The sequence below is a fragment of the Aulonocara sp. 'chitande type north' Nkhata Bay genome, linkage group LG7, assembly GCF_057382095.1.
Source record: "Aulonocara sp. 'chitande type north' Nkhata Bay isolate Kocher_YH1m ecotype deep benthic linkage group LG7, A_spYH_male_GT1.1, whole genome shotgun sequence".
NCBI classification, from domain to species: domain Eukaryota; kingdom Metazoa; phylum Chordata; class Actinopteri; order Cichliformes; family Cichlidae; genus Aulonocara; species Aulonocara sp. 'chitande type north' Nkhata Bay.
In genome coordinates, this window is record NC_141350.1 from 47,090,832 (window position 1) to 47,105,866 (window position 15,035).

General features: G+C 41.0%; 1 protein-coding gene across 5 annotated transcripts in view; it reads left to right on the forward strand.

Moving 5' to 3' along the window:
• Positions 1-12,116, forward strand: part of znf618 (zinc finger protein 618) — a 47,321-nt gene extending 35,205 nt beyond the window's left edge. For 4 of the 5 annotated variants that reach the window (XM_086300864.1, XM_086300862.1, XM_086300863.1 and 1 more), the window contains 5 exons: positions 3,219-3,263; positions 3,756-3,833; positions 5,583-5,741; positions 6,266-7,365; positions 7,708-12,116. In XM_086300864.1, the coding sequence (XP_086156990.1) occupies positions 3,219-3,263; positions 3,756-3,833; positions 5,583-5,741; positions 6,266-7,365; positions 7,708-8,256 (1,931 nt within the window). In that variant the 3' untranslated portion in view covers positions 8,257-12,116. The remainder of the gene's footprint in view (positions 1-3,218; positions 3,264-3,755; positions 3,834-5,582; positions 5,742-6,265; positions 7,366-7,707) is intronic. The other variant, XM_086300865.1, reaches the window with a different exon arrangement.
• Positions 12,117-15,035: the final 2,919 nt, after the last annotated feature.

Here is a 15,035-nt window from a genome sequence, read left to right on the forward strand (position 1 = left end):
ACCACATCAAGGTCTTGTGAAGAAAAAGAAATACAGGTTTTTGTGTTAAACTGTGTTAACTTTATATTTGGATTAGAGCTGTAACAGAAATCTTTAGTGAATGAGCCTTTATGATTCAAGCACAAATAAGATGCATCACGTCAACTGTGCCTCCAAGAAACAGCCTGTTGTTTCCTACAACATTCACTGAATTGTGCACTGTGAATTCATCCCCCAGGGGCAGACTGAAGGGTCGTTCCAACTCAGAGCAGCTAAGTTTTAAAACATTTTCTGCTCGACCTTCTGTTTTCCTACAAACTTTATGGTCCAAAGTTTGGAAACACATATTTTATGTAACACATAAACACATATAGATTCATATAACAAATAATCTCCCAAGATTTTTTTTCTTCTTCTTTTTGCAAAATGGTCCCTCAACATATTTTTAGACTTTTTTTTTTTTTTTTTTTTCACACGTTGAAATCTGAGGCAATGCTTGAAAATGTACACGTCAAAAACTCTTGAAGATAAAAGGAGAAATTTTCCCTGATACTTCTCACCAAAGAAATGAATCAAGATTTATAATTTGGGACAGATTTTGGGCTTTTATCTGTAATAGTTTTTGAGTTAATCATGTTCAAACATTGCCTCAGATTTCAATTTGTGAAAAAATCGCCTGAAAGTGGTTGACAGATAGAAAAGATAGATAGGTAGGCAGATGGATCTTGAAAAGTATAGCTAAAATTTCACAGCAATCACTGCAAATTGGGGATGGTTGAGCAGTAGGCCCACCTTAATTTGAGATGGAATAACCCTGTAAAATCTTGAGAAGTCAGAAGAACATAAAGCACAAATGACCTGAACCGTGGCACATGTCAACATGTACCAACTCAGTGAAAATGCAGACATTTTTCATTATTTACCAATGTAATTGTTATCCTTCACTGATCCTGTTTCAGATTTGGGACCCTTAAACTTCTTTTTCTTCTCTAAGATAAAAAGAAGGGCTGTTATTTTGATACTTTGGATGAGTTTCAGTGGTTATCAAAAGTGGTGCTTGATGCTCTTAATGTCCACAGGAAAGCAGTGCTGTCTGACAGTGCAGAGTTGCGTGTTGAGTGACAGGAAATTGAGTTGCTTAATCATGATTTGCTTAAGTTAAATTAAGCTACTTTATGCAAATACAAGCGTTCCAGTGAGAGACAGCAGCTCTAAAAACTCTTGAGAAGCATTAAAGTAGCCATTGTCAATCTAAAATCAGTTTAAGCAATCAGTTTCTTTCTCACCTTACATCTTTTTCCTATATGTTGGACTGTTTTTATTTATGAAGAGAATATGTGAGAATGCTGTTCATAGACTTTAGCTCAGCATTCAACACCATAATACCACAACAACTCATCTGTAAACTGGACAGACTGGGCCTCAGCACCTCCCTCTGCAACTGGCTGCTGGATTTCCTCAGCCAGAGGCCTCAAGCGGTGCGTGTGGGCAACAAGGTCTCAAACAGCATCACCCTGAGCACGGGGGCTCCACAAGGCTGTGTGCTCAGTCCTCTGCTCTTTACCCTGTTGACACATGACTGCACACCAACCTACAGCTCCAACCACCTTGTGAAGTTTGCGGACGACACAACGCTGGTGGGGCTCATCACCAAGGGCGATGAGACCCACTACAGGAAAGAGGTTGAGCTCCTGACCACGTGGTGCAGAGACAACAACCTCCTGCTAAATGTCAGTAAGACCAAGGAGATTATTGTCAACTTCCAGAGAGGCCACACCTGTCACCCCCCATTGACCATCGACGGCGCTGCGGTGGAGAGGGTGAGCAGCACCAAGTTCCTGGGGGTGCACATCAGTGAGGACCTCTCTTGGACCACCAGCACAGCATCACTGGCCAAGAAAGCACAACAGCGCCTCTACTTCCTGCGCAAACTCAAGCGGGCAAGTGCTCCACCACCCATCCTGACTACATTCTACAGAGGCACTATTGAAAGTATCCTCTCCAGCTGCATCACTGTGTGGGGCGGTAGCTGCACTGACTATAACAGAAAAGCTCTACAACGCATTGTGAGAACAGCTGAGAGGATAGTTGGTGTACCACTCCCCTCCCTGCAAGACATTTACACCACTCGCCTCACCCGCAAAGCCATCACAATTGTCAACGATGCAACCCACCCCGCGCACTGTCTGTTCAGCCTCCTGCCCTCTGGAAAGAGATACAGAAGTCTCCACTCCCGCACTACCAGGCTCACCAACAGCTTCATCCACCAGGCTGTGAGACTGCTGAACTCTCTTCCCTCCCGACCCCCAGCCAGCAGAATCACCAGATTGGCAGAAGTATAGGAAGACAGATTGGACTCTACTCCCCCTCACCCACGCACACTCTCCAGCAAGGAAACACTCTCTGAACCGGGAACTGAAAACATTCCTGACTTGCATTGCAATTGCACACACCTGCAGCTATATATATATTTTTGATATTTCTTTTGGCACTGTTTATATTATTTATATTATTATATTACTATTTATTACTTTATTGTTAGGGCTGTTTTTTTTTGTTGTGCATCTGCACCTTATTGTTGTCAATGTCTACGCATGGGACACTGTGAAACGTAATTTCAATTCCTTTGTATGGCAAGTACATTTGAAGAAATTGACAAATAAAAGTATTCTATTCTATTCTATTCTATTCTATTCTACTTCATGGCAAACAAGCTGCCATGTTAGTTTCATCCAATCAGGCGTTTGCTCAGTGTTTGCACAGCTGGACGAGGCTGGAAAAGAGGGACGGCACCTGTCAGTCTATTCTATTTTGTCTCAGTCTGGTGGCTTGCAAAGCAATTCCTCACTTATAAAAACACTCAGTTGACATGTACCATAAGTGTGGGAGGAGCATTTTGAGTGGTATATCCATAAACAAGAAGATTATGTCAAAGAACATAAGGGCTATATGTAAATCTGGTATGTTTTTAATGTTTAGGTGTGGACATGGAGCACTTTAGTTGCTTTTTAAAGAATCAATACAATATTATCTATCTTTCCAAGGTTTAGTAAATTGCTTTATTTTTCTGTTGTGTTCCATTATATTCAAAGTAAACACAATATGAATGCATAAAAATAAAATAAACAATAAATGAAGTTATATTAATGCGGTGATAAAATGAGGAAGGGAAATGAGTGATGGTGGTCCACTGTCTCTGTAGTTTTAAATTCCTCCCCCTCCTGTCCTCCTGTTAACAGGAACGCCAAGCCCTCTGGTGGCCACCTCTTTCTCTACAGCACAGAGTAAGTCTAACCACACCTCTCTGCCTTAAACAAATATATGCATGTAAGCACGCACCTTGCTTATTTTGCCATTTTCTCTGTTTTCCTTGATTTTTTTTAAAAATCTGTTGTTATTTAGTGAAAATCTTTCTTTATGTAATTGTGGTGATATATTTTTCTTCTTTTGACTTGACTATAACAAGAAAGTGTCTGACCAAGATGCCCATTGTTAGTCTTACTGACATCTGACAACTTAGCATTGCCTCCTATGGGCAGCAACATTTTACCGTATTAGGCTCACTGTTATTGTTAAGTATTAAATATCTCTATAAAAAAATCATAGATTTCATAAATGCTTTTTCAAAAGGAGTCACTTTTACCACATACTGGCGTGCCTGAGTTTCGGAGCTGCTGTATTTTGCAGAAATCCAGTGCACGTCAGGGACAGACCATATTTTAATTTTTGCCTCTGACAAAGAGTCAACACTCTTCTGGGCCTTGTGATTTTTTTAGAACCGTACACTTGTGGTGCCTGTGGCATCCAGTTCCAGTTCTACAACAACCTGCTGGAGCACATGCAGTCCCATGCTGGTGAGTCCACGACTACAAATGCATGTAAAGCACGACAGCAGAAAAAGTACATAACGTGAACGCAGTGTCAGTGGCTGCAATACATTCAAAACTGCCATTCATCACATATCACCACTGTTTAATTAGTATTCCGTGTTACTGTACATAATATTTCTATATCTGCCAATAATGAGGGTTGTTGCAGATCTGGATCTGAGTTTGCTGGAAATAGTGTTGCAAAGATTTGATGCATCATTTGTCACTGTGTGTGTGTGTGTGTGTGTGTGTGTGTGTGTGTCTGTCTGTCTGTCTGTCTGTCTGTCTGTCCATGTGAAAAGAGAGTTTTCTCTAGACTCTGTGCAGTCCTGCAAGAAACACCTTTACTGCATCTACAAACTTTCCAGGGGTAAATCCGAAAAGGTTTAACCCAAAAGCTACATCTCAGACTTTACATAAAGGCCTCAGTTATCATGTTAAATGTTAAAGTTTATGACAGGACAATTCGAAAAGGACTGAATAAGTAGGGCTTGTTTGGAAGGTTTGCCAGAAAACAGCCTCTTCTCTCTAAGAAGAGCATGACAGCACAGCTTAGGTCGAGACATTTGCATCTAAACAAGCCACAAAAACACAATGTCCTTGGGACAGATGAGAAGAAAGAGGAGATGTTTGGCCGTAATGCACAAGTGAACCACATTTGGCAAAAAAAACAGACACGCCTTATCTGCACAAACACCTCAATCGAACACTGTGGTAGATACAGATATACCTGTATCATTTTGGCTTGTTTTGCAGCTACAGGACTTGTGCGTGTGCTTGTGGTGTGATAAAGTTAACTGTGAACTGCAACATGATGCAGCAGAACAGTATACTGACAGACCAATCAGAGCAGCAACAGATCGGCTGAAAAAAAGTCCAGACCTTAACCCAACTGAAATGTTGTAGGGGGACCTTAAGATAAATGCCTGCAAACCTCAATGAAGTAAAGCAATATTGCAAAAAAGAGTGGGCCAGAGGTTCTTCACAGCGATGTGAGAGACATAAAGTCATGCAGAAAAGGATGACTTCAAGTTCTTTCTGCTAAAAGTGGTTCTGTAAGCTACTGAATCATGGGGTGTGCTTCGTGTCCCAGGACTGCACAGAATAAAGTTGCATTCTCTGCTCTGCTTTTATGTTGTCAGTTAATCATAAAATGTCAATGCTGATTTTTTTTTTTTACAGTTCTGAAGAAAATCAGTTTTTAAGCAATTAAGCCAAATATTCTTGCAAAACTTACTAACACAAAAATAAATAAAGATGCAAACCAGGAAAGCAAGAAAGTATCTGTCTTTGAGCCTTTTTATTTAATATTTAATGTTGAAAGTGTTCAACTGTAAGTAGTTATCCTGTTAAGTATGAATCATGTTCCCTGTCTTCAGCTGGAATTGTATGATTATTAGTCAGATTCAGCTGTGAAACAAATTATATATCAGTTGGATTTGAGGTTTTTTTTTTTTTAATATTGCCGAGATTGACTTTGGCAAATTAATTACCATAGATGGAACGCTGTGTGATCTTATAATGAGAAACAACTAGGAAAATAATTCTTTAACTTGTGGTATTTATTTTTAAGGTGCAATTTGTCAACCACAGGGAGGCCAAGTTATTGGTTCTTTTAAAGACAGTTGTTTTGTGTCATGGTTTTAATCTTTACATTTTCTTCCACTCAATACAATTAACTTGTGCTTTTTTCCATTAACAACTCAGCCAGCTCTTCCATCTCTCTGTCAACAGCTGATAATGAGAACCACACCAAAGGGGACTCTCCCAAAACCTCTTCAGTATCGGGTCCTCAGGAGCAGCTGTGGAGAGGCTCTCAGGCTCAGGCCCATTCCTCAGTTAAACTACAAATCCAGCCTCAAAGTATCTCCCAGAGAAACCATGCTCTCACCCGTAAGTACCGCACCTTCATTAAGCCTGGTGGTTAAGAGGCTTCCCATATGTAATATCCCACTGGGCAATTTTCTTGCATACCTGTCTCTTTCACAACATTTTCTGCCTTTATCGCTACTGAATAAGTAAAAATAAACAGAAATAAAACATTTTGGACATTTGGATTGTTTTCTGTGTAGCACTAAAGCACTATGCCAACAGCTCTTTGAAAGTACAGTAATGTTGCATTCGTGCTGTAGCTCTCATCATGTCATTGGTTTATTAAATAAGCCTACTAGGAACATTAACATAGAAGCCATCTATGTCTCTGATTAATAAAGGCAGCAGTGGTGTCTGCTCTGTGTAGCTTTCCCCTTTGATTGCAATGACTTCACACTATGTCATAATCCCTCTCTGATTGTTTTTATATCCTTTTTCTTATTTTAATGTTTCTGCCAGAATATCCAAAGAAACATAAACACTAATTGTCTTTCTTATCATTTGTTCTGCTTTCCTAACCATCCATCTGCTGTCTGTCCTGGCAGAGAATAATGGACTACCTGAGAAGGAGCGCCAGCAGGTGGCTGAACGCCTATTACGGGTAATGTGTTCAGATCTGAGCATGCTAAATGTGCTCAACAGCAAGGACTTCCTGAAGTTGGCACAGACCCTAGTGGATACGGGTGCTCGTCATGGTGCCTACTCAACCCGTGATGCTCTTGGCAACATGAGTGCCTTGGCACTGCGGCAGCTGCCCCGCATGTACAACCAAGTAAAAGTCAAGGTCACGTGTGCTCTAGGCTCAAATGCTTCGCTTGGCATCGCCGTCACCTGCCACTCCCAGACATCTGGCCCAGACGCTTGCTACGTTCTAACAGCCTACCAGGTGGAGGGCTCGAGACTAAAGCGTTACGTGCTTGGTGTAAGGGAGGCTGAGCTGAGGGAAGGGCCAGAACAGGTTCATCACTGGGTGCAGAACGTGCTTTCTGAGTTTGTGATGTCAGACATCCGCACTGTGTATGTCTCTGAGCCCAGAGTGTGGGCGGCAGGATTTGGAGGGTCACCACTGGGAGGCGGGGGCCGGGGGCGGATATGTTTGCGCTGCGCAGGATGCTCACTCGGTGCGGTTGTTCAGGCCGTTCTTGGGAAGCGAAGCCTCCAGGCTCGAGGGCTTCATGAGCTGGCTGAGCTTCTCTCCACATGCAGAGATATCTCCTCCTCTACCACACTCATTCTCCGTGATGAACAGTGTACCAACACATCCACAAGCACAACTGAGGAAGGTCCACAGGGCAACCCTGCACAATGCCCCACCCCTCCTTGTTGGGATCGTATGGCCGAAGCTCTCCTGCAGGTCCATGCCCACTTTGAACAGATTTGTGAGGCTTATGGCCGCAGTAAGGCCACAGCCCCGCTCCTCCAAGGTCTCAACAAGCATCTGCTAGGCACCCTGGCTTGTCTGCTGGCACCTCTGCGCCTGGCAGCTCTGGAGCTGAGCAGCCAGAGGAGACCAACTTTACAGCAGGTGCTGCCCGTCTACCTGCGCTTGGAGAAGTTCTTCACATCCAAAGCTGGAGAGGCTGGAACCGGCACAGCTAGCAAACTCTGCCACTATTTCCTAGAAGCACTCAAGGAAAACTTCAAGGTATTAAACTGGTATTCCTTACACTTAATAACTTCTGTATTGCTAAATGAATGTTTCTTTTATCTTAATTTAAATAAGTTACATTAGAACTGGTTTGTTCTGTGTAGCAATTCAAGTTTTTATTTTATAAAATTCATTTCACCTGATATTTGCATCTCGATTGTACAACAGCGGTCCCCAACCTTTTTTGCGCCACAACCTCAACTCTCACGGACCGGTACTGGTCCGAGGCCCGGGGGTTGGGGACCACGGTTGTACAATACACAGTGTTTAACAACAACAAGATAAAGGGAGTATTTTCTATGAGTAAGTACTGACAGTATCATTTTACCTTTTTGCCAGGTTGAACGAGCTCACCAGGTTGCTATGGTCCTGGACCCACAGCTCAAGCTGCGTTCAGTGCCAGCCTACCAGCATGAAGACATAATCTCTCGTGCGTGCGAAATGGCTGCTGAAACTAGGGATGGTGGTATCACTGGTGGTGGAGGTTCAGGTGGTGACGAGCGGGACGCCGATGGCCCCCCCACTCCTAAAATAAGCCGAGTAGAGGGAAGTGGAAACAATGGTGGCCCCTCACGCGGGTCCTCCTCATCTTGCACCGTGTCTGGTAACGATGACAGCCAAAGCCAAGTTAGACAAGAGATTTTTCAATACCTGGCTGAGCCTCTCCTCCAAGGTGCACCTGATCTCTTCCAGTATTGGAGCTCAACAGTGGGCGAGAAGTTCCCCAGGCTCGCTCGCCTGGCACTGTGGCTACTTGCAGTGCCTGCTGTGGGCATACGCAGAGAGTGCGTGACTGTGTGTGAGCAGAGCTTGGCTATGAAGAGGAGGCAGCAGGTAACTGCTGAGGAAATGAACAAACTAATTTTCCTTCACTCTAACATGGGCTAGAAGAAAACCTAACTAACCTAATCAACCAAACCTTCACCTCCAACCAATGACTCAAGACTATTATTTATATATTTTAGGTTTAGCCTAACTGTAAACATAAATGTGTATGGACATTAAATACTTCTCGAGACAAATATTTAAAGATAAAGTCACATTGTTAAGGTTGCAAACACCCATAAAACAATACGGTGTATTACATATTTTTTATGGAGTTGTTAAGTACTGTGGCCAAAATGTAGGGGTGGAACAGTAACTCTCAAAAGATTGTCCTGTTTGGTACTCTGCCCTCGGTTTGGGATGCACACATAAGCAGGATGAGTTTAGTCTTGTCACAGCCAGTGATTTGATTTACTCCAGCCTATTAACTAAACTACTACAAGGCTACAATGCTGTTATTCTCACTGGATGACAACATTTTCAGGTAAAGAATTCATTGCTTGAAGCTCCTGTCATAGACCTCTGAAAATTGACTGTCAAAGTTGACCAGGTATTTACAATCTCTAAAGTAATATTCATTGGTGTATGACAAAAAAAATCAAGCGGTGGATCTTCACTGCCATTGCACCTCTGACAAATAGGTGTACTAGGTTTATCATTTATTATCACAAGTCATAGAAATGTTTATTTTTCAGCACATTCAGCCACGGGCAGGTAACTGAGAGCTTAATCATTGCAGTTGACTTTGATGGTTGCATCAGTGTCCTAAAATGTAGCTGCAGATGATTCGCATGCAGTGCATGCAACTTTTTCATTTAAAAAAGTAAAAAGTAGCAGAAAAACACAGACAAAACAAGTGTGATGCTTTTCTTTTTTTATGTTACCAATGGTAAAGAAAAGTGATCCAACGTTTTCATTCTAGATACAAGTCTTATGCTGCTAGATATAAAAGTCAAACTCACTGACTTGCACAGAAGAGACGAAATGATAAACGTTATCTTTGGTGGACATTTCTTTACAAGTGATTTTCATACATCTACACAGAGGAAAACATCACATTAGAATCTGTTTGTGGTTCGATTTCAATCAGCTGTACCATATCCTAACAGGCAGTTACAAAAACGTGATTAATCCGTACATTATATCGAGCAGTGACAGCATTATGTGACCCTTTTGACTATCTCATTGTTAGTTTCCAGTACGGCTACATCACTCAGCTCTGTAGCCGATTAAGAATTGCGTAAGTTGTTTTTACACTGAAGACATTTTACCTTTGCGTTTCCCTCAGATGAAAGGCTGTCGCTTGGAGGCAAAATGCTAATTGATACTTGCATAAATCTTTGTTTGCGCCTATAAATCTATTTTTTTTTTAAGCTCAGTCTGAAAAGACTTGTCAGTAGGGACTTATGCGCTTCGCATTTATAATTTCGTATATACATGCTGTCTTCCTTTTGTGAGCTACACGTTTCCCGTTTTAAGGCAATAAGCTTTATCCACAGGCCATAGTTTTTCCGACTGTTCTCATCACACTCCTACAGTTAATTATCAAGGATAAACTCTTTCAGTTATTTGTTTGTAAAATCAATGGGATTTTCTCAGGAATGACCATATCCAAGAAGGCACCGCCACTTTTCCTCACTGTACCGAAAAGAAACCAAACTGTGACCTCAATGCCGAGGTATGTACTGAACCGTGACTTTTGTGAAACGTTCCACCCCAAATACAGTTAGTGCCAATCGCAACAAACAAGAGAAGAAACACTGAGGGTTTATTTTTTACAGGACACATTCTGCTTGTGCATTTACTAAAGTCAACGCATGCATATGTCAAGTTATTTATTTTTTTATGGATCCTAGTATACATACACTTGAGCTTTTACCTCCTAAAATGACTTGGATGAATGGAAGCTATACTGTAAATCTTGTTTGTTGCTTCTGGTACTAATTAGTCGAGTACTGGTTTGTTATCTCTGTTTTTTGGGCCTTAAGTCTCTTTCATGCAATCACCTTAAACCCTACAGTCAGAGCCAACATCATGCCTTTATATTACTGTTTAATGGCCTTCTTTTCATTCAAACATTCATTTCCTGTTTCAGTGTCACTTTTGACCTTGAATCGGTTCATTTTTCCGGCCAATAGAAACACTGACACACTGTATTTGGAACTGATGTCACTACTCTGATGCTTCTGCATATCGTGCTTATTGACTGAAAGGCTGCCCCGTCATCCTCGTAGCGATCGATGCTAATCATCCGCATTTGAACCTAAAGATCACGTCCTTTTTTCGAGGGTTGGTGAAGGACAGTTTACAGTTAAATATAAGGTTAATGTGACTGTAACCTTTTAGTTTGTGAAGAATGACAGAAAACGACACGCAAGAAAAGAGAGGGAGCAATTATCAGATTATGGTTGGACATCGGATTCTTTTATTACACCAGAATGCCCTTTTTACTTATGTCATAACATTTGTCATCTTTGTTTTAGTGGCATTAAAACTTTAAAACCCTTATGTCAATTAAAGGTCAAAGGCTCTGCATTACAAACTGTTCATAACTACACAAGATGTTTTTTAATAGACTGTAGCCCTCCTTACCTCCAAGCTTTGATTTAGTATTTCATAAATGCTTTTTTTCCCCATAATGGTTTTCTTAATATATCTAATGTGTTTTTTTAAATATATATATTTATATATTTTGGTAAAAAAAAAATCAAAAAAAGAAGAGGAAGAAGAAGAAAAATTGCTGTAAATTGTATTTAATTTTTTAATTACCAATCCAATGTTTTACCTCAGTACTCAGAAGGTAGTGTTGTAATTTAAAGATTGGGAATCAGATGTTCATACAAAAATTTAGGCTCGTCAAAGACATAGTCAAAATACTGTACAATGATTTGTGGTTTCAAGTTATCCTCAACTGAATGATGAAGGGATTTTTTTCTTAGAGTTTTTAAATAAGTATTTTCAATAGGATATGCTCTGGGACAAAATGCCATTGTTGACGTAATGATGTCAACTTAATTTTCTGTAGAAATAGCGTTCTTTTGTTGATTAAACGAGTATATCTAAGATATGCATGCTTTTAATAAGAGTTCTGATATATAACATTATAAGCCAGTGTCTGTCATCAGATGGAAATGAATCATATTGGCTCTCAGTTGATGTTTAAGACACCCCGGACTGAATTCTAACCTTTCAAGGTGGGAGTAGCTGTGCTGATTGTGGACTGGTGTTAATGGGTTGACATCATCCATTTTCAGAGGATGTAGTATGTAAATACAAGAGAACTGCTGTTTTTATGCCACAAGGGGGCACCTTCATTTCAGAGATAAAGTAGGGAGCACCAATAACATTATACCTCTTTTTCTACAGTAGCATTTCAGAAGGTTTTGATATAATAGAAAACTCAACTTAGATACTGTTACTAGAAAACTGAAATCAGCTGTAAGTTTTATTTTGTTTCAGGATTTTAACTTATTCAGATAATAAAAGTTTGGTTGTTAAAATGTGGTATAAGAATGCTAACATGGAGATCTGTTCTGTTTTAACTATGGATTATAGTCTGTATTATCAATTCAGGTTAAGAAATTAGTGTTGCTTTCATCCTATTTTACAGGTATTTCTTCCTTTTTATACTCTGCTAAAACGCAAAAAAAGTATGTTTTGATTCTCTTCATTTTGTCTTTTTATCGCACTTTGGCAGCATTTTCCTGTGTAGAGTCAGATCTGAGTTGTCTTATTAGTAAACCTAATTTATACTTTTGTAGCAACACTATTTTTATATAATGGCAAAGAAAGGGTTCGGTGTCTTTTTCGTTGTTTTTGTTTTTTGTTTTTCCTGTGTCATATGACAGCGCTGTTCAATGTTTCTTGAATACATTACCCACTGTAGTATGTTATGTGTGAATAAACTCCAAATCTGTGTCAAACCGTGGTGCAGAAATTTTATTTATCTGCGTGTGAGTGTGACTGGAGAGAGATTACCTGGATAGTATTGTTTGTACTTCTTGTGGAAGTGTGTATTCAAGTGTTGCAGTGAAATAGAACTCTGCTTCTGTGTTTATCAGGCGTGAAACCTTGAAGACGTTTGTGCATATTCCTGCAAAATGAGGCTGCCTGCTTATTTTCAGAACAAATGTAGACTCCCATCCAGAACGAAATGAAGCACAGTCTTTTCCCGGTGGCCGAGGGAGGGGAGGAGGGGACGGCAGGCCTCAAACACATGTAGAGGGGAAAGGAGGTCTTGTTTAAAGAAAAGAGCGACTGAAGACTCACATGGGGAGTGGATATGCAGAGGCTGCTTAACTGCGTGCAAGGGTTCCCCAGGGGCTGCGTATAGGGCTAAAGAGAGAGGGGGTGGGGGGGGCCACTGGCAAGCAAGTGTTCGTCATAGCCTTCTGTGTTGGCTTCCCTCTTTTCGCACCCGGGTCAGTCATCCCCCAAGGTGCAAGCAGCAGTCTGCAGCCATGCAGAAACTCCCGCGCTCTTGCCTCCTCCGCTGCTACCAACATGAGGGGCTGCCTGCCTAATTTGCAGCACATGCATCCAAGTTGGCCTCCCCCACTCTTCCTCCAGTGCCTCACCAACCCCCTCACACTCACTCACACACACACACACACACACACACACACACACACTCTCTCTGCAACCTAACCACCTCTCTTCAACACCCCTCTGCTGAAGGTGATATTTTTCCACAAGCTATTACTACTTTGACTTGCAAAGTTTGTTTTTGCTTACGGCACCAATTGCTCTATAGCCGGCCCCTCATTTTCAGTCATTTGGAGAAGAAAAATGTAGAAAACAACCCGCCCACTGGACAATTGCTTCCGTTTTGTTCTGGGTTACAGAGAAGTTGCAGATCAGCTCTTTCTGAAGTAAGGAGGAGTGCGTGGGGGCTGCTCTGCGGTCAGCACGCACGCACAAAAGTCATATAGAGAGAAAACGACTTGTTTATTCACTGCTGCCAAGTTCTAAAATTGTGAATTTAAACGTTGTAATGTGAATATGACAAATGTGGCAGCAGATGAATGTAAAGGGGTCTTTCCCCCTGTCCCCCTGAATGTGAACACTAGGTGGCAGAATGTGGCTTTTTATCAACTGCAGAGTGTTTGAATTAAATAATGAACAATACAGTGCAAACCAGCATTTAATGTTACAAACATGAACAAACATTAAAAACTTAGCCCTGGGCACAGCATATTATTGTAGGATCTTTACGATATAAAGCATCTCGATCTGACTGTTGTGATTTGGTGCTATAACATTCAGTTGAATTGAACTACAAACACAGGGCTCAGGAATGGCCATGCATTTGAACCAAAAGTCAAACATTTGCTAAAACTGCATTTCATTTCCTACGATTTCAGAAGAGCTGCACATTTCTACGCACGATGCCCAAATGCCCATTTGCCTGGTTTTATATAGGTGTGTATATATTCTACATACTGAAATAATGAGAGAAAAAGTTATGTTTCTTTTAAACTTGCTTACTTGTTTCATTCAAGTTTAAAGAGGTAAGCAATATCTCTACTTACGCACTCTTGAGCCACTCACTTACTGCTCTGTTGCAGCAACCATTATTTCCTTCAAAGGTTAAGGTTAGCATTTGTTATATTGCATCTATGTTGCAGGTTGTCATGTTAAAACTGGAATGGTAATAACCATTAATTAATGGAGAACTAGGTAAACTTAAGTAGTCTCTCCTATATAATGGCTCATCTCCTGGTGTTTTCTTCCATAGTTGTGATACTGCTGGAAGATACAGCAAACATTCCTGTGACAGCACGCACAGATGTGCCATTGTGGAGAAACTCGTTTACCTCTGAAACCTCAATAGGCTTAATGTACCATCTCAAGCTACCAGCAGTGACAAGGACACTGACAAAAAAGCAAAAGTAGAGAAAAATCAGTAGTGGAGTGATAAGGAGAGCGCAGTGGCCACCATGGACAAAACCATTCCCTGTTGAGGATGGTCTTCTTGTCACCTCTTTTGTGCACCTGTTGTCGATTTGATTTGCACTAAGGCAGGATTGTCATAGGTGTAGATTATCCTAACTTGGCCCACTGGTATCCCTTGAAGTTTAACTGACTTTGCATTAAACTGTGAGTTTTCCCAGCACTGTTAACAAGCACTAAATAACCGACTGAGAGCACAGTGGTGCAGCGGTTAGCACTGTCACCTCACAGCGAAAAGGTTCCTGATTCAAAACACCTGGTTGGTCAGCTAAGGCCTGTCTGTTGTTGGAGTGTGTGAATGCTCGCCGCGTCTGTGGCAGTTTCCTCCACCTACCCTAATTCCTCCCAAAGACATGCACTTTTTGTTAAATTAACTACTTTTTTCCACCCAAAGTGGAATGAAAGTGCTGTATGACTGCATAATGCTGCTTAATGCTGGGTAGTGCATCTGTAAACATTCTTTGGATATTAGATGTAGCAGGCTCCTATAAAGTTCTGATTGCTGGCAGGTGTCACTAAAGACTGTGAACCTAGAGACTGTGGTTTGTGCCCTGTTCCCTTTGTTTACTTTGATTGCTTTTTCTAGCAGTTAGGTTTAGGCATCATAAATATGACCATTTGAGAGTCGGTCTCACTGTGGTCATCACATGTGCATTACAGAATAATTACTATTGCACTGTTAAATAAGAAAGATTAAAATGTAATCAACTATTCACCTACCTGGTTATTTACAGTGGGTATTATAAAGTTTTAGCTGATATTTATATTGCTAAATATGGGCAATTTGGAACCTTCTATGTGAGCAATTTTGGACAGTGAGAGGATTCCAGAGAACCTTAAAAAAATTCCCTGACTCCAGGAAAACAATTAACATCATTATATCCCACTTA